Source organism: Plectropomus leopardus, chromosome 9 (assembly GCF_008729295.1).
Source record: "Plectropomus leopardus isolate mb chromosome 9, YSFRI_Pleo_2.0, whole genome shotgun sequence".
Classification (NCBI taxonomy): Eukaryota; Metazoa; Chordata; class Actinopteri; order Perciformes; family Serranidae; genus Plectropomus; species Plectropomus leopardus.
This window is the reverse complement of record NC_056471.1, coordinates 18499089-18525532: the sequence shown is the minus strand read 5'-3', so window position 1 is coordinate 18525532 and position 26444 is coordinate 18499089. Positions and strand designations below refer to the sequence as shown.

Here is a 26444-nt window from a genome sequence, read left to right as displayed (position 1 = left end):
CAGAATTCCAGCAGGGCTGTCAGATGTCATCAGGCACTCTATGTATCTTTGACCTTGTAGAGTAAGAATAATATCCATAGGACAGTACGCACACTTGATACTCTCAGTCTGCAGTTTCGTACATCTCTCATGAGCACAAAGAGTGCAGGCTCTTGCTTATCATGATGTCATCAGCTCACTAATATGTCCCATAGCAAAAGAGGAGCCTCAGAGTTTTAGAAAAATTAAGGTTTGTCTTCATTCACAAATTCACATAAAAATGTTTTTACCGTCACTTCTTCATGGAATCTTTACAAATCTTGTTCCACATCAAAAACATGCATCTAAAGACAATGCATTGTACTTGATTTGCAGAATATTTATTCATTTAAGTGATATCAGAAAAGCCATCAAATCCGTCCATCTGTCCGTTTATTCAGTCATCCACCCATCTTAAAAAAAAAAAGCAGCAAAAAAAAATCCCTTCTACAATCCAACTATCCATTTATTCGATTAATTCTCCTTTTATCTTTATGGCCTGTCATAGTGCTCTGTCTGTGTTGTACATCTACCATCCCTGCTGGCAGAATTAGGATTCTGTCTGTGGTTTACCTGAATTGGACGTCCTTCATGTGCCTCATCGATCCCCAGTCAGGTGAGACCATTGACTTTTTCTCTAATGAGAGAGGAGGTCAACAGCTTGCATAGATGGCTTTTAGATCTGGATATTCTTTATACAAACACACACATAAATTTGTGCTCTCCAGACACATACACAAACGACGGGTGAGCTGGAGTCAAGCGTTTTATTGTAAACATGTATTTGTCCTATTGATATTACCTTCTTATGAATTAGGCTTGAGCAAGATCTATATTTTCATACATTCCTGACATTTCACTGGGAAGTCATTGTGGTATGTGTGACATTGTCCAAGGGTGTGTAATATGTAAATTTCCCAACCAGCCACCGTCAACTATGCCCATAGATTTAGCTAAGAGATCATTTTGAGTGGGTTCACACTGGACGCAAAGGCACTGTGAGGTAGACAGATTTTCTGTGAAATGATGCCCAATTCCTGTCAGCAGCCATTTCAACTAGTTGGGCTGTTTACAGAGGACATAAAAGCCCTGAGCTCCGCAGTTGGTTGGTGATCTGCAGTGATAATTTCAGCGTCTGGTCTATTTTTTCCGCGAGCAACGAGAAAAACCAAGAAGAAACACATTGATAATCTATTATGAATGATATAAAGGCTGTATAAGATATTATATAAAATATGCAGCCCATGCTTCCACATTTGTCAGTTGTGTCTAAAAAGACAGCAAGAGATATGAGCAGACACAAATGCACAAGCAGACAGAGACAGAGCTCTATGTGTGATTAGAAAAAAGCAGAGGAGCAGAATTGCTTGCTGACCGGCGCAGAAAATTATGCTTCTGGTGTCAACAGCCAGGCGAGGATTGCAACTGACATATTGGGTCACTTCCTAGTCCAGTGTCAACATGGTGCTACATTTATTTTTGTCTTTTTAAGCAATTACCTTATCATTCAAACTTGAAAAAATAAAACTCACTAAAACTGTCTTAAAAAACTAAAACTGGCTTAGTCTTTTCACTGTGCCAACAATCACCAACTTCACTTTGGTCAAAATAAACCCCTAATTCACCCAGTTGGATTTAAAACTATGCTTGCATTACCTCTGTTTTTTTCCCCACCATCGCTTTCTGTCATGTCAGCAGTTTACAGCCACTCACAATGTTTGTCAGCTCAGCTGCCTATTCTATCAATAGAGACTGACCTCTGGTGGTGGAAGCTGTGCACTACAATATGTGACCACAATACAGCATCTCTGTGTGAGTTTAATAGAAAGAGGAACGTCTGTATTTTTATCAGCATTGAAAATCATAGCACTGGAATTTCTACCCTTGTATACCATAATACAGTGATACTGCCCAAGGCTATTATGAATATAAGAGGTATTCACATTCTCTATGTAAAATGCACAAATATCTTCCATTGATTAGCGGAAGATTCAGCTTTCATGAGCATAGTCAAACAAAAACAACTTAAAAAGATGTTTAAGCATCACTAATGAGTCTGAGCCATGCTGAAAGCCATTGGCCGTACGGTAATTTCTACTCTTTGATCTAAATTGCAAGACATCAGCTGTTTATCAAAGTACGAAACCATTGCAAATATGGTGCACAACAATGTTTTCCTCAGGCTGTATGCATGGATATGGTCGGGTTGATAAATCCATGACTCAGAGTATAGATCATCCATGCGTGAAACATCAATGAGAGATAGTATGAGTCAGTTTGAGCACAATGATCTGAAAATCAGAAAAACAATGTGATAGAGATATGAGTGATTTCATATTGGGATAATATGAGCCAAGTTACTCATCACAGACAATATCTGATGTTTTTTTTTTTAGATTTATGCCACCCTACCTTTCTTCAACACACTGCATATCTGCATTTCACTGATGGCATCTGACCTCGGCACTCCTAAACATCATTAACTTCATATTAAAACAATAGAAAAGAATGAGTGGATTTATAGCGAGCTGTCGTCTGAGCTGCATGCTAATAAGCCTGAATGCATTCAACACAGTAAGACTAGCGTGTTATTGGGTGCACACTGATGGCCCACTGTGTAATGACGCGTGTTGTGCCATTACTGTCTGTAATTGTGTGACAGAGTGTGTGTGTGTGATTGGCTTGTGAAGACTGTGTTGCTTGTATACGGTTATTTTTGTGCATCACTCTGCAACTTGTGTGCATGTGTGTGCATATGTATTTACTGTGTATTAGTGACATGAGAACACAGAGGTGAGTGGTGTAATTAGTTAAGTGTGCATGCGCTTATGTGCATCTCCAGCAGTGATCCATGTTATTGCTTAAAACTGTAAATTTTCATCTTTCCTCAGGGGGCGTGTAAACCTTCCGGCTCGGCTGTAAACTGAATCTTCTCCTTCAGCTTCACTTTACAGTTCATCTTTTCTGACTTCAGAAAGGTAAGCGGTAAGCGGAAAACCAGCAACGTCAGCACTGTTTTTTTTTTTTTTTATGTAGTTATCTAAAATGAGGTGGACATGTTAAACAAGATACTTTTTTTTAAAACTGTCTTAAAAATAACATTTATATACAAATAATGTGAACCAGATATTTGGAAACAGAAAACTGACCAGATACTGAGAAAACATGTTTATTTAAACTGTAAACTGTTTGCTGATATGTGTTGATGGTCTAAGATCCTCTTAACTCACGATACTTTGGTTTATGACCAGATACCTGCAATACAGCTGACATTTTCATGAGTGTCATCTGTACACTGTATTTAGAGATAAATAGCACATTTGTATGCTAATACGCTAAACTAAGATGGTTATCATAGTAAGCATACACCCACTAAACATCAGTATGTTAACAGTGCCATTAATTGGGTTACCACTAAAACATTATGCAAATTTTATTTTTTTTACATTTTTTTAAATCCGCAGAAGAAAAAGTGAAGTTATGCGCTTTTCCACCCAATACTGTTTCACAAACATTGGGAGTCTAGATAAGCAGTAGATAAATTCTCCAGTCAAGTACTAGAACAGAGGAGGGTGCAATATTAAAAGATGTTATTATGTTATAATTAAAAGACCAGGAGTCAAACCTAAAACAAGCAAACAAAGGGGAGCACACTAGACAATGGTGATAAAGAGTTTTGAACAACTATTAATACAACCCTGTGCACTTGGAAGATTTCTGCTAATAGCGCTGTGTGCACATGCATGTTAAAAGCCACAAGAAAAAAAAGAGCTTGCAGTGACCTGTGCAATGGCAGTACTTCATAAACAGTACAACATCATTTATTCACTGAATCTGTTTCAACTGCAACTGAAGTCACATTTACCTTTTATTAATACACCAAATTTTCCATCGACCAAAGCATAAAAAATTTTTGGCCAATATTTTAAAATCTTTCCAAATTTTTATTGTTTCCACTCAGGTTGTTTCAGGCATGAATTGAATAGTTGCATAAAAAGAGTTGGATAGAAACGTACTTACAATGAAGTGTGAGCATGCTCACGTACAGAGGTGCTAGCATGGCTGTAGAGTAGACTAGAGTAGGCTAATTTATTTTCCCTTTACGTACAAAAATAGATACGTCCATTTGAAGCATGACTGTTACTGCCCTCATACTTCCTTCCTGCATCCTTTATGATGGCACGGATAAAGCCAATTGATGGCATTAGACGACAGTCAAAAGTTTCTGAGAAGTATGAATGAGGCGATGGTGAAGGTCACAATAATGTACCTTTTAATGGAGGCAGTATTGTATAGTGTGGTGGCTTTTGAGGCTGTTAAATACATCAGGACAAGCGGATGGAGAATTCTTTTCACAACATTATCAGTTTGTTCTGTCTTGGTCAACTCCTACTGTCTTATCTCGCTTGAACTGACCTACACTGCCCCCAGATCTTCGTTGTTACTGCTCACTTTAATCTGTATCTGTAAGTTTTTATCAAAGGTGCACAAATATGGACAAAATAAAAAACACAGAGTACAGGCAGAAGGCTCCATCCAAAAAAAATGATGAACTTTCACTACCTTAGCCAAGTGCTTTCAAACCTAAACCTACAAACACGTGGGCCTCGGGACACAGACCCCAGTCTCTGAGGTCAATGTGCTCTGTACACCAAGCTTCCAATGTCACCTCTTTCCTATGACTTCTGTGCAGACTGGATAAAATATTACAAGTGAACCTAATACAGAAAACACTTATTTTTCTTACAGTATTTACTTGGCAGAGCAAATACATCTAAATGTATGCTTGAGAAATCAGAGTTGCCGTTTTCATGTGTGAACAGATTGGAGCTGGTAGCAAAGTAACACAGAGCACGAGAGAAGGCTGCTGAGAAACTAGAAAGACACAAACAGGTAGACTGAGAGAAGAGGGGCAGAGTAACATGCTGACACCTTGACAGACAGAGAGGTACCCGGGATGATTTATAAAGAGGAGTCAGTGAAGGCTGGGAACGATAAAAAAATATGGAGAGAAAGAGTTGATTGAATAGAGTGAATTATAGTGAGACAGTGAGTTATGAAAGAGAGACGGAGGGAGACACAAATAGAATGAGATGAGAAGAGAGATGGTAAGATGGGATGGGTGATGGAGGTAGAGAGGGAGGAGTGGAGGCAGAGGGTAAAAGGCAGGGAGATTAGGATGGGTAATCCTTACAGGTCTGAAAGCTGAGCTTTTAAAATTTGGGTTAATACCCCCCAAACCTTTGTTTTGTCCTTGTATTCCCTGAAATGTGGGTGTGTTTAAGTGTGTGTATTGGGGGGAAATATGGACATCTTCTACCCTCCATCTACTCAAAAACATCAGTGAAGGCCAACTGCAAAGCTGTCTATCTCACTTTATGTGTTCACATCTATCAAATCATCCATTTTACAACCATTTTATCTGTGTCATTGTCTCCCTCTTTGTGGCTGAATCCGTCTTTTTTCCCCCCCAGTCTCAGACGATGATCCGTCTCTCACTCATGCATGCAAACGCGGTGCAATTAGTTGTCTGGAGAAAAACAACTGGCCTACATTTCTAACTGACTTGAGAAGTCTTGCACAGAAGCGTGAAGAGCAGTGGATACAGCCTGACCTGAATCAAAAAAATGCAATGAGCTTGCTAAAACCTCATTTATTAAAAAAGGACATTAGCCCGCATGTTTCCATTCTTAAAAAAAAAAAAACACAAAAAAAGATTTTTTTTGTGTTGAAAAACAACAGCATTTTGACCTCAATAGCTCATTAGCATTCATTGCATGACAGTAGTATCTTTGTTGTTAACAAGTCCAAATCAAATTATAAAGGAAATGGACAGCATATGTCAGCCACCACTCTGCATCTTAATGAGACTAACTGACAGTTTGAATGACACAGCTGAGATGATGGAAGGAGAGTAAAATCACTTCCAACATATGTCTGTTTCAATAAATTTTAACAAAGCAAATTCATTCTCAAAATATTTTTTTCTTTTAATCTTTATCAACCTCTTTGCTTTCCTAAAAGCAACCCGTTTCCTCATGTTGCCTGCAGTGTCACTCGGTTTAGTGCTTGATTGGGTGTGATTGTTTACCACCCTGGTTTAGAGAAACCCTGATACCGCTTTGGTTTGTGGAGATTAAAAATTGAATTCAATAAAAGGAGGATTAGACTGATATTTCAATCACTCCAACACCGTTACCCAAAAATATAAATAGCAAGAAAACATGCCGTCTCTGACAGGTGCGTTTATCTGCTGGACTGACAATTGTGGATTAAAACACCTATTTTATCACATTTGAGGATAAGAAAATAATGAAAGTATATTAAACTAAAAAAAATCATTTAAAAAGAATAGAAAAAGGTCAAAACCTTCTGAGATTAAACTGGGAATAATGGATTTTTTTGGTCACCTCAGGGCAGCAAAAAACAAGTCGTGAACACAGCACTGACATCACCTTTTAAGATAATATGGCTAACTTGTGTTAGTAAACACTTGCATATTTCTACATTCAAGGGTGAATTAATCAAGAAAAGATTCGGGGAACTGATAGCACCCAGAATTGTGAGTCACTTCGAGCTTGTGATTGGCCATGTCTCAAGGTCCGATTTACAAAAGACACTGCACTCATGACATTACAGCGCAAACCCACCCATAAAGTTTTGCAACTGAGTGTAGCTTGTCCTTTTTTTCAAATTGTTGCAATTATCCATGTGACAAGGTATGAATGTTGCATTTGCACCAAAAACACAGACGGCAGAACAATGGAAGAGAAAAATAAGACGGAAATGAACAGACCGTGAGCTACAGGCCCTGACTGATGAGGTGCAAAGGGATTTCATTATCACTGTAAAGTCTTCAATTCAGCACTTCAGTTAGTACAAACCCTCTAAAGATGCTAATAATTTTACTGTAACAACATATAGCTATTATTTCTGATCTTTGTGAATTGGATTGTATTTGCAATGAGGCTATTTTGCATAGAAATGAGAAAAATTTGCATTGAAACACTATTTGCTCAGCAGCACAGTTAGAGGTTAATTTCAACTGTTGTGGTTATGAATTACAGGGTTTCTTTTTGTCTTATTTGTGCAGGTTTAGCAGCCAAAAAAAGTCATGCAATCCTTTTGTTAGCATTCATGTGGAGTCATGTTTGGTCCCTCCACAACGGTAAGTCCAATATTCACTCTCATTTAACTCTGTTTTTGGTTTATACCAACTCATGAGGGAAATATTTGGCTCTTTAGCTGCTAAATGCTCCATTACGTTCACCAGCAAGTTGCTGTGTCAGTCTATTGTTTGGTGCAAAGAGGATTGCATACAGCAAGACTTTAGAGCTTTGGCCCTGAAAAAAGCTGCTGTGTCTGAAAAAGTCACCACGAGAGCAGCAAGAAGGAACCAAGGTACAACAGCGAGGTTGCAGCTGGGCAGCTAAACAAGGAGCTGAAACTCATCATAAAGCTCCTTAAAGTTGAGGGGAACTGCAGATTCAGGTGATAGTTCTCTGTAGGTTTGTCAATACGAGCTACCCCTTTGATTGTAACAATGTTTTCACATACTCATTGACACATTTTTAGTGTAACATCCGTTATAGTCACTTTAAGGAAGGTGAGGATCAGCAAGAGTAAGCAGTACTGACCTGTTGTAAAGGAGGATGTCAGGCGTCCAGATCTGGTCTGAAGGGAATCGCAGGTTCTGGACACCTGGGTAGTGTTCTGGATTCCAGCTCAGGTAGATGTCTGTCCAGTACTGATACAGAGAGAGAAATTTTTGATGACACATAACTTTGACATGATCTTACATTTTTAAATGCCTGCAATAACTCCCAAGCTTTGCCAAACTCATAATGTCCAATGGCTGGCTGAAGTAATCTAATTAAACTTTTACAAGAAAACAGCACATTTAATAGAAATAAGAAAGGTTGTGTTTCGCCAGGAAGGAGATGAAAATGGAGGGGTAAAAATTCTGAGGTTATCCAAGAATGGAAAGAAAGGCTATTTATTTATTTTATTTATCTAACATATATTTAACCAGGTTGGTCGCACTGAGATTAAGAATCTCTTTTTCAAAGGAGACGTGGCCAAGACAGTCGGCAGTGGAAAACACAAAATTGCAGACAGAGATGCAAAAGGAGACAAAATGCAATTTACAGGCACTAAAATAAGCATTAAAAGAGAACTATCTATCAGTCAAAAGGGAATTCTCCAGGAGTCATTTGTACAACTATTACTTTTACTGTTTCTAACCATGCATGCTGTGCATGGTGGCTGCACTGGAGTGTGAATCGCCCTATTTAGAGCCAGTGACTGGTTTCTTCATTCTGGCCTACTGTAGAATAATAAGGCAAAGTCCATCGTAAGGACCCCTCAGATACTTATGCTGCTACAGTGCCACAAGTGCAATTATCTTCCATGTGTAAATGATGTAAATATGTTTTGAGTTTGTACCCTTTTTTGTCACTATTGTACCTTATTTTTTTACTATTTATATTGTTCTTTTTCCTTGCTTATCTTGTACACACCTTGCTGCCCTAACAATGCAAATTCCCCCATTGTGGGACTAAGAAAGGATTATCTTATCTTAAGATCAGATTCAGATAAGACTCATAATTGTGCCAGTCCCATCAGATTTTGTTGTTTAATTTCATTATCTGACTTTTTGTTCCTTTATGTCCATACTGAGTTTGAGGGTTTAAACAGGGTCCAGTGAGACTTTATGTATGACAGTGACTTTGATGTAACATAGTAAAGAAGCTAACTGCACCAATGACAGATCTGAGCATTTTTTGCTGACACTAGATATTGAACAAAAGCCAGAGACTGTATCATATTAAGCTGCTGTGAGCTGTTAAATTCACCATTATAGGCAGAAGGCAGTAGCTAATGTAATCTTGGAGCCTGACTGGGCAAAGTCTCTCCTCCTCCAGGAAGCTGCATAAGAGGGGGGCACTGCTCACCCTGCAACTAATCTGGGAGTCGAAATGTCCTGAGAAGTACACTGCACACTGACTGACAAACAATAGAAAACCTGCCTGCTCGACTTGAGGAATCTCAGCCGACTGAGGAGACTTCAAAATTCAAATATCTGTTTTCCAGAGATCAGCCCTCATAAATGGCTCATTTTAAGGTAACGAAAACACACCGATTCTTGATTTAAGGTGATTCCACACTAATTAACACATAGTTATTAATGTCAGATTTTATCTCTGCTCATGTATCCCCCTATCCTACACTCTGGACTTAAAAAAAAATAAACAGTAAGCAAACACTATTAGATATGAGCTAGAGATGTGAGGTTTCTTCTTTCTGCTTCTTGAAAACTTTGTCCATTTATTTCGGGCCACCTCGTCTTTCCAAAGCATCAAGATGAGATTTCTGCTGCACTAAACAGTGAGCACCAATCAAAGTGTGTCCTACTTGAAACTGTTACACAGACTAATTTGGCTCGAGGCTATAAAACTGTCGGTGGAATTTTTCGCCTGTTGGCATTAAGTCCATTAACTATCAAGTTGACTGCCACTTAAATATGCTGCACTCTTCTCCTCCTCATGCTTCTCCCACTTTCTGCTTGACAGTCTGCCTGAGGTGATGTTTTCTCAAGTATGCTGATGCCAGCATTGAACATAGACACACACAAAGCACAGTCTCTCTCTCACCCACCCACATACCCACACACACACACACACACACACACACACACACACACACGGACAGCAACAACCGGTGGCTGAGTTCCAGTAATGATGATAAGTGTTTTGTGAAACTCTGAGCTCTGAAAAATAATTGCTTATTGCTTAAAAACACTTGGATGGATGATCTAACACTAGGTGGATATACAGTAAACATTAGATTATTAAATATTGCTTCTAGTCTCAGCAAGTACAAAAGAGTAATCCAGGAAATAAATTGTATCTGTGGACATGCATGGTTAACATGCAATGTCATCAACAAGCACTTAATATAGTGGCCCTAGTGATTTCTCACACACAGCCAGTGTCTTCAAAATATTACTGTGTAATAAAATCTGAAATATAATTAAAGCACATTATATTAATGGTCTTCTCAAACTTTGACTCACCAGCTGCAGCCATGCGTTGGTCATGAGCACTTGGTTCTTCTCATCCTGAGGACAGAAAAAAGATGAAGAGAAAAACAGAGAATAAGAGTTTCTTTTGTATAAGAGAAGACAAGCAGGCCAATCCATATTTAATATAGTGGAAAAGGGCTTTGTCATCAGCAAGTCAGTGCAGATACTTTGCATATCTGAAGAAGAACAAACCAGGCTCTGTAAAACTATGTAAAATCTGCTTTTATGTAACCAAGTGTAGCTCTTTTAAATGGTTTCACAGTGCAGACCTCTTTCAAATTACAAAACCCTTTTAAAAACAACTACAACATTGTAGGTTCTTGTAGATTCAAACCAGGAACTGTAGAATGTCCAGTAAATGAGACTAATTAAATCATATTAACAGACAAAATAAGATCATAAAGGAATGCTGAGTGTTTCTTTTCTTAACGGATCTGTAGCAGCTTCATCTGTTTACTTATTTAAGGTGTATGCCAAAATTTAAGCAAGGCAGTCACTGTACAATTTGAAAGCTATACAATTTGCCATTATGGTTCACAGTAATGCATTATTGCTAATGAGGAGGAATCCTCAAAGAGGCACAAATGCAGTTGTAGTAAATCTCCAGAAATCTACTCGTGGTTCTGCTTAAACTGTGCAACTGCTGGACGACCACCGACTAGAATTTCTAACCCATCTAAAAAAGCCAGTCAGGAGCACTGGATTGATTGTTCTCCCCTGAACACTGCACAGCAAACAATGCCCAACAAAGGTGAAATTCAACTAAAATTAATTGTGAGGCTGAAAAAAATTAGATCGGCAATGGACTCATATCATACAGCGTATGCACAGCTAAGTTAAACATGCTCCATAAATAAAGTGAGTGCTAACTTGTCATTTAGCATCATTAAAACAATACTGAAAACACACAGATGATCCAAAAAGCTTTAGCTCAACTGCAAGGTCCATCAAGGGGGAATGGCAAATAAGCCCAACCAGAATGTAAAAGCAACTATTTTTTAATTTTTGTTTGAGGTCTAAATTAGAGGATTTTTAACTTGTTTTAACCCCTAAAAACTTCTTGTTGGCTTGGCATCCCTATAAATTGTTTGGAAACTATGGAGATTGAAACCTGTGTCTTCAATCTATATAATGAACTTCAGAAATGTTTTCAAAGTGAAAATATAGCATTTGCAAAATTATTCTAGCTGCAAGGTAAAATTTGCATTTCTGCAAGCACCAGACTTTCTGCTCTGAGTGCAGAGTGGAAAAGTCAGGACAGGCGTGGCTGCCCTGATTCTGTGGTAGAAAGGAGAGGAAGGCTAAAAGCGATCTAAGAAGTTTTCCTTTTCAACGCACTGCATCCGTTTACCCATTTACCTGTATATCTCTTGTGTTCCTTTCCTGAACTTGGAGTTGAAAATGTGGGAACATATGGCAAACCCTTTTATAATGTATTTTCTGGAAGCAGATGACCCAAATTATTGTGCAAAATGGTCAAAGCTGAATGTAGTAATTGAAAATGTGTGTCTTCGAATTATCCAGCTGTGTGCGTGTGCGTGTGTGTTTGTGTGTGTGCGCGCACTTGCAATTTGTTGAAATGATCAAAAAAAGAATTGGGGGTCGTATAAGAATCATAACCTGAAAATATTAACCTCATTGACCTATTCAAGGTCAGAGCAGCAGAATGCCTGCAGCATGGTGTGGATAGTGAGCATGCACAGTAATAGACAATATATATTATACAATATACATGCCAATAAACACACTGAAACAGACTACCTGAATGAAAATATTTGTCAGTTTTTTTCCCCATCAAGAGGGTTATGTTGCAGATATTTGCCTTGGACATATTCATGTGTCATGTCTTTGTGGGTATTGCTTTAAGTTCAATATTTTTCCATTTCTAAAAACAGAGAAACAGTCATTACACCTTAACAACAAATACGAGAATTGTATTATTCAGTTCAGTGCACCTGCAGAGCAGCCACTCCACACTACACTGCCATATCAGATTACATTAGTCTCATATTATACCTGTAAAACCCACATTTTAATGCATTTGTTCATCATCTGTGATGTATAAATATCAGATTTCCACACAGTCAAAGAAAGTTTAAGTTCAGATATAAAGTCCTAACTAATAATGCCTATGTGCTATTGGGCAGACAAAATGAGAGTTCATTCAGGGTCTCCTCCACTGGTAAGTCAATTCATTGACTTTAAGGACACAGCTCTAGTAATATGCAGACTAATTATCTTAAGACCAGCCCACACTAAAAATGTAATAGACCAAACACATAAAACAACAGGTAATGACACATTTAACAACTTTTGCTCTTATTGTGTGTGAGAGCAGAGAATTGGCCAAAACTGCACAATATACACGAACACACAGGGTCCCGCCTCTCAGAACTGGAAATCTTGCAAATCTCCTACAATCAAACATGACTTTACAGAGTCAACAAGCATGACTCATACTTTTTGCACTACTTCTCACAGAAAATTTACAAAGAAAAAGGAATAGGATATCGGTAAAGTCACGGAGACAATGTGAACATGAATTGTACATGTTACAGCACGGGCCGGAGGTGAGTAAATTCTGAGTTGGATTCCCATCTGATACTGCAAAGCCCTCTGCGTGACCACCAGCGATCCTCTTTCTTCACTTTTATTTTTTGTTTCAAAATGAATCTGTTTCTACGTGTGCTTTTTTTAACACGAGCCTGTTTTCTTTGAGTCTTCATATGGACAAGTGCACCTTAAAACACATAGCTGACCTAGAAAATTGTGAGCACTGGTCAGTTAACGTTGTGTTTACTGTAAAGCTAATAAATAAATAAGCTGAATGAACATCTGCGTTCCCATGACAACTGAATAGTAAAGTTACAGTGCATATGCACCATGGTCTCAGTACATCAATTACTGCTACATAATTTAATCAATCCTACGTACCAACACAATAAAGGTTTTAAATAAAATTAATAAGCATTTTATGATATTTCTTACGTTGATGTTTAAAAATATCATCACAGCAAAATGAGCAGTAAATTCATAGCTTGTCTGGAGGATTCAGGGGAGAAGAGGCCTACACAGTATTTGCTGAGATGACACAAAGATGTTAAGTGGATTCAAAGGTATCTTTTTTTTTTTTTTTAACTCAAATTCAATCCTTTGGCAAAGGTGAATGAACATCCTTGCTGTGTTCTTAGCCCCTCCAGGATGTTCTGTGCAAACGTGCAACTTTACCACAAATTTGACGATTTAAAAAGGGAAAAATCTCATTCATTGAAGAGCTGCATGCAGCATATTGATTTGCTCAACCCTGCTCTCTTTGTGTTCATCATAAGACTACCAGAGCTCTGTGCCTTGGACAGTGTCACACACTCACACACACAATGACACGGCTCACTGCTAGCATCACACAGCTAACATTACCCAACGGGTTTAACAACAGAGTTGAGCCGGCTTGGTGTCAGATGTCGACCCTCCTTTGGTCATCTGCCCAAGCAGCAAAAGATGACGAAAAAAAATGAGATGATGTTGTGCTGTGTTAGCTTGGTGATCCTCAGCGATCAGCTGTTTCTGACCCCAAACTCCCCTACCATCACAAAAAGATTCTAATTCTGTAGGAAACACTGAATGCTAACAATAAGTGATTTTTTTGCAATTTTTACTTGCCCCAACAATTTAATTGCAAAGAATATGCCTACAAACATTTCAACATGCACCACAACTTGGCAGAAATACTGCCCTGGAAACAGGAATTTCAGGCCAAAATAATTACAAAATCAGCCAGCAAAACCGTGGAGGGACTGAAAGCTATTTTACCCCCACCCATACAAGCACCTTAACTGCTGGCTGAGCTTTATTACCTTGCTCAAAGTGTTAGTAACAACATTCAAATTCTGTCATTGTACTACTTACTATATTTTCCACACTGCTCAGTGGATAAAAAAGCAGGCTTCGCTCTTCTACTATCCCCCTCTGGAGCAGATGAAACAACAACAACTACCAGGAACAAGGACAAACAACCCTAAAATTGCCCCTCAGTGAAAAGTATAAGGCCCTGCAGGGAAAAAAACACTGTCTCTATCTGTCTCTTCTGACAAATGAGAGCAGAAATCTTGCTGTATGAAACTCTAAAATTCAACATGCTAACACTTCCCCAAAGTGTCCGCTCTCTGTGTCTCACAGGGTTTTGGTCCTCTCTGGTGGTTAATGAGTCAAAGAGTCATTTGAGGCCTCCTGCTACTCTGCGCAGAATTTTAACAATTTGAAAAGTCATTAAAGATATTCGACCTGGATTGATTTCTGGGTCACAGGCTGGAGGAAGGAAGGAATGGTAATTTTCAGAAATTGGGAATGTGTCAGGGGTGTCAAACTCAGGAAGATACAAAACACCGTCAGGACATCGACCCTTGGGAAGAGTTTGACACCACTTATCTGCAGTCTAGACAACATGAGAAAATGTGGAGGGGAAAATAAATAAGCAACATTAATGCCTCTTTCAGCAACTAATCTTGAGGAGCAAAACTTTTCAGACAGACAAAAGCAATGTATTAAAACCAGGCAATGGGTTTATGTTGCTGGGGGAGTGTTGCTCAAGGTACCAGTGAGTCATCCAGGAAATTCTGTTTGGGCAACATAACCTCCTCCACTCCACTCATCTCTACCATAGATCTATTTGTCTTTTTGTCGGGGAAAAGGGGACATTAAAGGGGAGATGGAAGGTCAACAGTATATGTGCACATCATCTAAAAACTGGAAACTTTAAAATAAATTTGAGATGCAGCCTAAAACTGGGCTCGCTGATTTATCAAGTGTCTCAGCTTTCTAGTCATATACAATTTACAAAATTTCAAGACTGAGTATGATCCCATTATGCAGAAATATTCAAACAAGTGAAAATTACATGTTTGTATGACATGGTTTTCACCCAAATCGCCAAAATTTAGCGTAACTTTTGGGGCGATATTTAACCTTCCTCCCGACAAGCTAAAATTACACAGCTAGTACCACTGGATTCCTTAGGTCTTCTTGTTTTATATCATACCATACTAGTCTTCACTCTTCAAGGACACCTGTGTTCTAGCATTGTGAAACTATTTAATGCTTTAAAGACATATCAGATGCCAAAACACAGCATACTCACAGCTACAAAGTTATCCACAAGGAATGTGTGCTTGCATGTATGTGACTGCAAACTCAGTGCCTTGCAACATAGGCTGTGCCAAGTTCAGGGTTTATTTTTCTCCAGACAACTCTTTTATTTTCACAGGAGCCCCATGTGTTGGCACCCCGACTGCATCAATGGATGCAAGCATTAACCATGCGTTATTTCAGGCATGTCTACTGCAGGTCTGAACGCAGCCCTAACCCCACTCTGCTTCAGTGGAGCAGCAAAAGAACAACTAGGCTCAGCCAGCTTTCCATGATAGATAAAGATTAAAAACAATAAAACATTGGTGTTATAAGAGAAATTAAGACAAACTACGTGTCAGTTACAGTAAAGTTGCAGCCAGTAGATCTTCAGGTAGACAGCCAACCCGAGAACACTAAAGAACAATGTGTGAAAGTATTGAGAGAGTGTGTTTGTGTGTGTGTGTGTGTGTGTGTGTGCGACCCAAATCCTTATGAGTCCCACTCCAGAGGGCCTTTATGTAACAGAATTCAAACAGGAGAAGTGCATTACTTCCGCTAACATTTAACACTGTTCCATAAGCACAATCCTGCAGCTGGATGTGTCATTTATTACACAGATGCCCACAGCTTCTAACATACACACATCAGACCAAAGCACACTCACAGAAAACACATTATTATATTTCACACTACACATATTACTTCTCTGTTTGCAGGTGTAATATTCAATTGTTGTTTCTTTCTTTTTCACACATTTTCTCTCACATTTTCTTGGATTCTTCACTTTGTATTTCTTCATCATACTGTTCAGTGTAACTGTGATCCTGACCCTGACAATGCAGTGATTGTGTTGTGGGGCTTTAAGCTTCTTTTACAGTCGCTTCCATGTGAAATTTCACTGAATGTGATACTAAAAACCTAAGAAGTAATTGATGCAGGTCAATAGCATAGTTGTGGATTCCACTTTCGCTTTTCACACTGTCCAACAGAGTGGTGTATCAGCAAAAATCTGGCATAAAGATACGTATTGCAATACAGGGGTCACAATTCCACATACCGTGCTATATGCAAGGCAATATGTTGTGATTTTTTTAAGTAATAGTTTTTTTTGGGGGGGGGGGTCTGTTTCATTTGTCATTTAAACTCACGCTGTCTCCTCTCTGAATTTGGACATTTTTTCAGGTCTGTGAATGCAGAACAGGCATAATTCTTCATTGGTCCTATTTTTTCCCCTGCAGCAGTTTGTGGGGGTTGAGTTGCTCGGTGGATAACTAACCATCAGTCTGATCAGAGCTGATCATATTAGATCACTGGATGAGAGGAGCATCTGCTACAGATGCTGAGGCAAGCAAACTTTTAGATCCAGCACAATGAACGGTTAAGTTTCACTTTCAGTGAGCCTGACGTTCTGCTGCTCCATCTGTACCCAGAAAATGATCTGTGCTCTGAGAGTGCAGCCCAATCAATAACTTCACAGTATATATATAGTCCAATAGTGCTCCTAATTAATGGTCTAGCTCCAAAACTAAAAAATCAATATGTGACGGCAGATATTTATTTATATTATCAAAACTAATAGTAGTTTTACAACTAATGCAGTATCACAACACACTTAATGACGATACTGTGTATTGATATTTTCTTACACCTCCAATGCCCAACCAAACAAACTTTGTATCTGGCCACACGTCTTACATTCTACACTGCCCAAACTACACATTATGACACATAAATAAAGAATACTGTTTCCCTCACCACATCTATGATCTGCAGCAGTGTGAGGCCGAGCTCCACCAGGATGGCAGCTGAGTCATTGACCACTGGTCTCTCCAGCCGGTTGTAGTTGGCCAGCAGCTCCTTGTAAAGCCTCCTCTGGTGTTCTCCCTGCAGGGATCCTGGAAGAAACAAAAGAAACAAGAGGAGACATGATTTGTCTGATGATTATCTTGAATACAAAGCCTCATCTGCAATAAAAACTGTTAAAGCTAAACACCAACATTTGAGGATGAAAGTGCATTCTTGATCTCAGGGGTTTATGTGCAAAATAATCTCGGAGGTTCTTAGGCTTACTTCAATAAAGCATAAGTGGATCTTTGACATTTTTTGTCACATATAATCAGCAGTTCCCTCATATTTCAGAGCTGACGGTACATGCCTCCAGCTGCTACGTTTCCTGTAGGTCACTCTTTGATTTACAGACACAGTGTGTGACGTCTTTATATTTGCATTTTAAACCGTAAATCTAAGGCTATAATAAAGATATTCCAGGGCAGGGTTTGAAAAAAAAATGTTATCAGTGTTTTGGCTTTGGCTTTCCCTTCAAATTGTACCTTGGAACATTTTCTTGTGTACCGAGGCTGAATTCTAATCCAGAAAGTAGCTTTAATGGCTTTTGTAACCTTTTACCCTTCCTTTGCTGGCACCAGCTTGCAGCCAGATTATAATTTACCTGATGGAGTTTGAAACTAGCTGCCATATACAGTGCCTATTCAGATTGCGGCAAGATGTGCTACAGTGCTTCCTGTAAACTTGCCTTTGGTATGACCAGTGTATAGGAGGAAGGTATGTTGAGCTAAAAGTGTTGATAAATAATGAATACTTTAAATATACACATGTGCTGACATAGGCATATATATCTGTAATGCACAAAGTGTGGCAGGACTGTGAGTTGGTGTAGTCTTAAGGTCCAGGGTGATTAAAATGATGTGTTTGTTGGCCCGACTCTCACCGCCATTATTGATCTTCTCTACCTCACCTTCAACACTCAGTTTGCACTGCCCATTTGATCCAAAAAAAAAGGGAGACAGACACACAGACACCTTCATGCACATACAAACAAGATCTAAAAACAATGTTAATGACCTTGTCACTGGTTTCAATATAACACTTTTCACAAACCAAGGACAGAAGTGAAACAGGGCAAACACTTTTGCAAAAATCATTCATATTACTAAGTTGTTTGCAGTAGTGTCATATTCAGCCCTCACATGCTCATTAGTTCATTGGTTTGTTCTCCCTGCAATGTCCTCACATTGCAGGTAAATTCAATTTTTGTCTTTCACATGTGACAGAGATCTTTTAATGATTTTAGGGTGCAGTGAGCAAGTGGTTTTCAAAATTTCCAGCTATGAGTGAGTGGATATGTGTGATGAAACCAAACACACTGATTTGATTCAGTATGGCCTCCATTCATTTTTGTAGACCTCTCCGTGAGCAGATGTTATATCCATAGACTGTATGACAGAAGTGGACAGAGCTCCAGGTCTGAAAAGTGGAGCCAATGCAGAAGGTGACTCCACTGGTTGCAAAAAGAGGTCAGAGTACACATGTTCCTAATGCTCTCAATCGCTAGTTTGAACTCATCTGCAATACAGCATGATGTATATTCTATAAAATACAATCCCATTTAGAGTAAAATCGATGGTAAAGCAGGGTTTGCTTTAGGGCGTGGCTTGACCTTGAGATTGTCATCACACTTTTATAGACAAAATAATAAAAATAATAATAATAATTATAATGGATTTGGCTGCCGTTCAATAAATTTAAACTGTCGACTCCAGTTTTGAGGTCTCAAGGTCAGTATTTCGTCAATCACTTTTTTTTTTTGTTGCCAGAGGTGATAGGCTGGCACTATGGAGGAGCGAGGGGCGGGTCTGACGCAGAAGCCAAGGATACTATGGGCAGACAGCCTGTCAGTCAAACCGGTCCACCCTTAATTATGTGTAACTTTAAATCTTAATAAAATGTAAATGGATGAGTTATGAAAAGTCACCCCCGTACAGTTGTCATGAGGGAAGAAATTAGCTATAGCGACCAAATCTGTCAGTCAAGATGACGGTGGCCAAAATGCTGAAGTAAGGGCTTTAAAACAGAAGTCCACAAACCAATTCTGTCCACTTCTGTTATGCAGTCTATGGTTGTACCTCAACAAGTGCATGATTGCACATGGAGATCTGTTCATAAGAATTATTTTTCAAACAGGCATTGGATATTTACCAACAAGTCAAACATGAAAATAAATTACTCACCCACTGCAGGGCTCCAATGTCTACCTTCTTATTACACCAAAGTGGTGACATTTCCAGCACAACCACTCTTCATCAGACTAAAGTCATCTAGACTATAGCCAACAGTAGTCTAGATTTTAGTCTGATGAAAAGCAGTTGTGCTCGAAACGTCATCACCTTGTTGTTATAAATAGGTGGAGAATTGAGCCCAGCAGTGTGCAAGCGAAAATGTTAATATCTGCTCACTTTCAGCTCAGCACCAATCTTTGTTAGTGTGGATGTGTGTGCATATTCCAAATTATTCACAAAGTCAAACATAACTGGTCTGTATTTTGTTATACCAAAGATTTCAAAAGGGTTTGTAGGAGCAACAAGATAGATAATTTTGTTAAATAAAAGAACTGAAATTCAAATTCAGAGAAATTCAGAGAAACACATAAATTGGTCAGCGGCATGCATATGTACCAGACACTTCACTTCACAGACAGTTGTATAACAATCACATATTGTTACACTTTTCATGCAAACAAACTGGGAGACATAGATTTATACAAATATAGTCAACAGCAGGCACAAAAATACCCTCTCTGTCATACATGCACAGCCTGTTATTGTTAGAAAATGTCCTAAAGAGGTCATCCCTATGCACACAGTATAATGACTCCCTCATGTGCACATACACTGGGGAATGGTATAAGGAAGTAAAACAGAAAAAGCAGAGATAAAAAGGACAAAATATCAGGAAGAGAAATGTAGTGTGGATGAAAAACGGATTAGAGAGAAGGAGGGGAGCTTGCTCTGCAGCCCTGTAAAGCCGTGAAGAGGAGAGGAGTGTGCCTTTGGCCCGGCACGCTGTTGATTGGCCCATTAAGGCCGTAATGAGGAGAGTTATGGCAGGACTGAGCCTGAGGTCAGAGACTGAGGAGCTCCGAGAAGCTGCTCAACACAGCAGAATCCCTTCTGCCGCTTCTATGGAGCCACACTGAGTGATTAATACATCAGACTGCATCCTCTCTTTTCATGCATCCATCTATCCATCTTCCGGTGCCTTATGTGGAAGTTGGATTGACAGATCCATGACATTCCTGCACACATTCACACTCACAGACACGGATGCAGACACTTTTTGTTTTTCAGACTCTCTGTCTATAAAAACGTTTGTTTGGGCACACAGGCAAGTGCTCTAATGGCTGGTGGCTTCAGCAAAGACAAAAACGCAATCTCAATAAATCAATATGCAGCACCACAAAGTCATAAATCTGTCTATCTATGCGCAATGTAATCTGCATACACACATGCACTCAAATTTAACTACAGTCTCATCTACAGCTGCTATCCTGCCAACCTCCCTCCTGTGTCTCCCCTGTGTTTTATTACAGTGGATTGTGAACTGAGGTCCAAACAAACATCACAAAACTAATAAAGTCAGTGAAGAAGAATTGAGAGCTCAGTCTCCATTGCTCCTTGTCTCATAAAACTCTGTTTGGAAGGAATTAAATAATCAAATACAATAAAGCCGTGCCAACTTTAATTCACAAACAAACGTGTGCAGCATACGCCAGGGATGAAGGGATACATCCATTAGTTTGTTGGGTGTTCTTTTTTTTTTAAATCATCTCACTAATGAAGCTGATATGAGGAGCTGGCAAGAAAACACAATTTCCTAAACCCAGCGAGAGGCCTCATCAAACAAACTCCAGCTGAGGGAGGGAATGAAAGTGGGTGTTAGAGGGTGAGGGTGGCTAGAAGATTTGTTGTTTGTTTGGCATCCTTTATCTTCCTGTTCACCATCCTTGACCTTTCATTCAAAAAGCATAATGGAGAAGTGTTCCGCTGAAATAAAGTCCATTGTCAAGAGGACTATTAAAAGTCTTGTCTAATGTTATCTTTTCATCAAATATTGTTTGTTTCAAATGGATTTAAGCAAATAGCTTGTCTTCAATTACAAAACTACACATGAAATTTAGATGGAGGGCAGAAAGTGATGATCTGTGAGCTGCATGAATAATAACAGAGATAAGTGACTACATAAAAGGGTTGGATGAACCTGCAGGCAGCAGTATCAACAGAAAAAGGGAAACTCATCGAGACTTCCTACATTATGGCAAGCCAGATGATGGTGTATGAAAGCCTCGAGGACTATAACGTGGTTGGATCCACGACCCAAAATTAAAGTAGTATTCAATTATTGTAATAGTGTTTTTTTAAATGTATAAGTAAATATGCTCTAATTTTGCTGTCTTTTTATATTTCAGCTCTGAACATGGATGCACCGCTGGCATCGGGCAACCAGAAAGCTAACTTTAACTATTTTCTGCGTACGAGGTCACCGTTACCATAAGTGTGGTGAAACACCTTGGGGGTAAAAAAAAATGAACAAGCTGTCACCACACTTTATATTTGCATGGCAATACCAACTCCAGGCAACATTTACATTTGAGGTTAGAACATATAATGTTAAAAATTGACTCAACTGATTGTGTAAACATTTAAATAAGTAAAAAGTAAGTCAGTTAAAATGCAGGCCTACTCTGAGTACACGCTACTGCATTACATTTTTGTAAAGGGTGGGGAGCATAATTAGGCCATAAATAAATTGCATTAAATGTCAACAAAAAAACTAGAAAACATCAGCAACATGAACCCTTATATCCAAACCAAAAATTCAATTCAATAGGCGGCACTTTGCAGCTTGTACATAAAATTGCTTATCAATTAGTTTAGTCTCTCTAGAATTAACCACAAAAGAGAGAACTCTTAACAAAAATGGCCAGCTATACAAATTAAATAACCTGACACTTCTTATAGAATCAACAGCAGAATGAAGTCATCCCCAAGGCACAAAACATGGAGCTGTCTAAATGCATTAATGGTCGAGCAGCTAAAACGCATGAATATGATTAAATGTTACTGGTCAGCTGATAGTCACAAAACTGTGAAGGAGCCAGTTATGTGACAAATGAATGCTTGTTTTTTTTAGTCACTAAAATGTTCACCTTTCCTCTTTTTACAATATTTTTCCCTGAAAGTTGCCATAAATGGATTTGAATATTTCCCAACAGAATAATGTCAGACGTCAAACTGTATCAATCGAATTTAAACACGTTTTTGCATTCTTGCAGACAGTACATTATTGTTGAATTGGCTGAATTCAAATCTTCCATTTCTGAATCAGACACAATTATTCATTTGTCAATTTCTAGGAATGCACAGATTTATCAGCTGAACTTTTCTATTGGCTGATATTTGCCTTGTTAACTGCCATCAGCCTATCAGCAAATAAAAAACGACAATCACTGATGGATAATGGTTTTTTTCCATTGTGTCACATCAATTTTTTTCATGTTAAAAAAGCTGTGCATGAGATTAACAGCATCCTGTCATCCTGGGGACAATAGAAAATGTGTTTCAGACAGAGATCTTCCAAAAGACACCTTTGGGACGTAAAGACGAAGTAAACTCACTATCAATGCTCAAAGAGCCTCACCCTAATGTTTTCCTGATATGCTAAATCTTGTACACCAAATCCATGTTAACATCAGTTGAGGGAGAGCTCATTAACTGTGAGCATTGGGCTAAGGTAAATTATTATGTTCTTTAGATGTTTTTAAATGTAGCTAATCTTGTAAAAAGTACCTTTTAAACCAGAAACTTGAACAAATATGTCTTAAGGAGAAATTTGTTGATGTTTTCACAACAAAATAAAACATTTATTAGAAAGGGATTCATGCTGTACATTTTAAAAAAGCTTTCGAAGCATTTCTTTTTATTTTATGTCAACTTACAATGAAGGTTGTTTGATAAATGTCTATTCAATTTGTACTTATTCAATGATAGTGTAACGAAGAGCTCAATGACTTTAAAACAGTTGTTATCTTTTTATGGTGAAGATTTCTTTGGTTCCCCGGCACAAAAGGGTGAATAAATACCAACAATAAAAAAAAACCCATCAACATCCTCTATTGGCCAAATTATTGTTTTAAACATCAGTATTGGTGTCAGCTCAGAATTTCACAATTGATGCATCCTAATGAATTGCCTATTCTAAAAAAGTAAAAAGTAAAAGTAAGTTCATTCTTCATAGTAACTGCCGTTTTTTTATGTTGTACAAAAAGGGACTTGCACATATTAAAACAGAAAATTAGCTTTCAGAATTTAGTGTTGCTATCTAGGGTGTCATTCAAAATCTCAAAGCCAATTAGATTTCAGGACCAGTCTTTTAATTTCAAGGTCACAATGTTTTGTTCAACCCCTCTGTGCCCAACTGAATTTAACACAAATGTCCCTTAGAAACAGGTAACATGTCTTTTTGATATTATTCTGCGTGCGTCCCACCTTGTCTACACTGATGTATGCATGTTAACCTAACCTCACTGATCTACAGCAGCACACTGATGTCGTCCCTGAGCTTCAGGATGTCTGAATATGGAATTAGTTCTAGTTTTAATAAGCAGAGCCAGACTGTTTCTGGGCACATCAGGGACCCCGAGGGCATCAGCACCCAAGGGGACATTCTATGTCAGCTCTCGGAAGCCCACAAAATATTAATGCATTTTGCAGATTCACAAGGTCTCCTTTGAGACCAAGCCAATTTTCTTTTTGAGAGTGTTTCCTCCACATCAACATTTATTAGAAGAATATTGGACGTGAGAGCAATCTCGCAAATTATTGTAAAAGAGAACGAAGAGGAAATGAAAAATGTGAGACACGTAGAGATGTAAATTTACTCTGTATATCTCAATGCATTTTGCTTTGTGCGCTGTGGTGGTAAGACACTTCCAAGAATGTGTCACCCTGCCTTTGATTTGGTCCAAACTGGGGGAGGCTCCAGCCCCTGACGTAAAGTTTTACAGCCTTTCAAATACTAAGGACAGAAATAACATTGTGGGTGTTTTTGGAATGGCACCCACCATTTTGTATAGGATTAGAGGAAACACATTACGGATTGACAACCATCGGGACATGGGATGGTTTGAAAAATTGATTTTGACAATAACGTCTACCACTGAGTCAGGATGGGACAGCTGCAGCCATAAACAGAGATAAAGGATAATTTTGCTTAGCATCAGCTAGAAGCAAACATTTCCACAGTGTGTGCAAGGGACGAAGTAATCAAATTTCAGAAACATGGCAACTCTTCACCAGTCTACTTCTCTTCTTCCCATTTTTCATACTTGTGAAGATTGCTATTGCTTTCAATGGTGTTTTATATCACCATTGCCCCTGCTAATTGAAAAGGAACAATTTCAGAGATTATCCAGATGCTTTCAAGCTTTGTATTGCATGCCTATACATTAAAGTTCGCTGAAAATGACACTTAATTCCATTTATGCTCAACCAACTTTTTAGCCTTTTCCAGAGCTTTCAACTAACTGCATCTCAGTTTTCATCAAAGAATGAAAACTGTGGAAAAAGCTGTCTGTAGTAGGTCAGAAATTACAAAACATTCTTTCATTTGTGTCAAACTGCCACAATATCAGCTTTTGCTGCCACATACTGATTTTCTACTTTTGGTGCTGGACAGTTTAGTTATTCAGATTACCACACTTTCGGTGCACAGAGTGTACTCTAGGTACAGACGGAGCTGCAGAATTTCAACCACATTAAAAATTGAAACGTGTTGACGTGTGTTTTTCCAACCTACTTTAGATGAAACCAGCTTTGTATCCATGAACTGCAAACCCCTTAAAAGTTTGCTTTCAATTGCCTCTGCAGCAGCTGGTCCTCTAATCTGTTTATGTGATCTGATCAAACACAAACTGACTGACTCATCAGTTAGTCATCCCGGGACTCTAACAACAAACTCCATCTGAGGAAGAAAAAAAACTCATGAAGAGCTCCACCTGCACTGTTTTTACAGAGATGATCACAAAGTGACACACACAGGAAAAAAAAACCTCTTTATAGAGCATGTAAAATCCTCCTTTACAAGTTACAATTCTCCACAAAACTCAAACACTTTCTGTCTTTAATTGTCATGTTGTTGAGGGGTCTAATCGACAAAGATTAAAAAGTAAAGATAGAAATGTCTCTAAACCACTTCATAATTAGATGTAACAACACAAAATAATACAATCCATTAACTGGGAGATGATCGACGGACAGACGGTCAGTTTTTTATATTCACACATATAACATGTGGTGAGATGGTGGGATTTAAACAGTTTTTTAATGTGTTATGCACATGTAAATGAAGTAAATTAATAAATTAATAAAGGGGAAATCACAGGCACACTCTTCCCATCTTGCCTCCCTCTCCCACTCTCAAGATTTCCACCGCTAATTCCAAATCTTTCCACCTTCTTCCCAAACATGTAAAAACCACTCCAGTCTTTGCAATATCCCACTCCTTTGCTATTCTGCTGTACAATATTCATTTTTCTCTATTTTGACTGCACCTCTCTTTCTCTATCAGTGACTTCATCCCTTTACAAGCCTCTCCAAATCTTGCGATATCTCCTCCTGTGATCCCTCTCTCTATGTATGCCTCTCTCTTGTTACCTCTATCCCTCCTTTTCAGTCTCTCTGCCTTGTCCTAAATTGATTTGTTTTTCTGTTTTCAGCCTTTCTGTTCTTGTTTGCGATGAATAAGTGCATTCTAGAGCCGATTAGATTGTGCAGAAATTAACAAAAAAAGCTGGAAATTAATTCATGATCATGATCAGTGTTGTCACAGTTTAGCATCATCTGCAAACAAACGGAGGGATTTTAAAGGAAAGTTACATGAGGTAGAGGGCAAGTCAGTCCAAATAAACAGGTAGAAGGTGAACTTTGTTCCACAACTGATGTGTGTGAGCTGTGAAGCAAAAAATATATAGATTTTGTCCAAAGCAACTCTCTGTCACACACACACATCAAAATACATTGAGAATTTCAGCTGGGTGATTCTGTCCCATATGAATATTTTTTACTGGGTCAATGCGTTCAGATGAGGCTTCCAAACACTCTCATCAGACACAGGCTATCCAAACACAGGCGGCCTGAGGGACCCATTCTGCCTCTTCCTTTCTCACACACAGACACAGACAGACGGACAGAGAGACACACACACAAACAGGAATGCTATTTTAGGCAAAGCACTAAATGACCACCTCTTACATCAGGGTTTTTTAGTGCTCCTGATGAGCTCAGCTAAACCATCAAGACTGAATCACTGTCCAACACACGCACACATACGCACGCGCACACATGCACACACACGCACACACACA

General features: G+C 38.7%; 1 protein-coding gene across 1 annotated transcript in view; it reads right to left on the bottom strand.

The window, feature by feature from the left end:
• Positions 1 to 26444, bottom strand: part of LOC121947805 (neuronal acetylcholine receptor subunit alpha-7-like) — a 49736-nt gene that overhangs the window by 13699 nt on the left and 9593 nt on the right. The window contains exons 3-5 of the mRNA XM_042492926.1: positions 16982 to 17121; positions 10094 to 10138; positions 7656 to 7765 (exon numbers count right to left, since the gene is read on the bottom strand). Coding sequence (XP_042348860.1) covers positions 7656 to 7765; positions 10094 to 10138; positions 16982 to 17121 — 295 coding nt within the window. The remainder of the gene's footprint in view (positions 1 to 7655; positions 7766 to 10093; positions 10139 to 16981; positions 17122 to 26444) is intronic.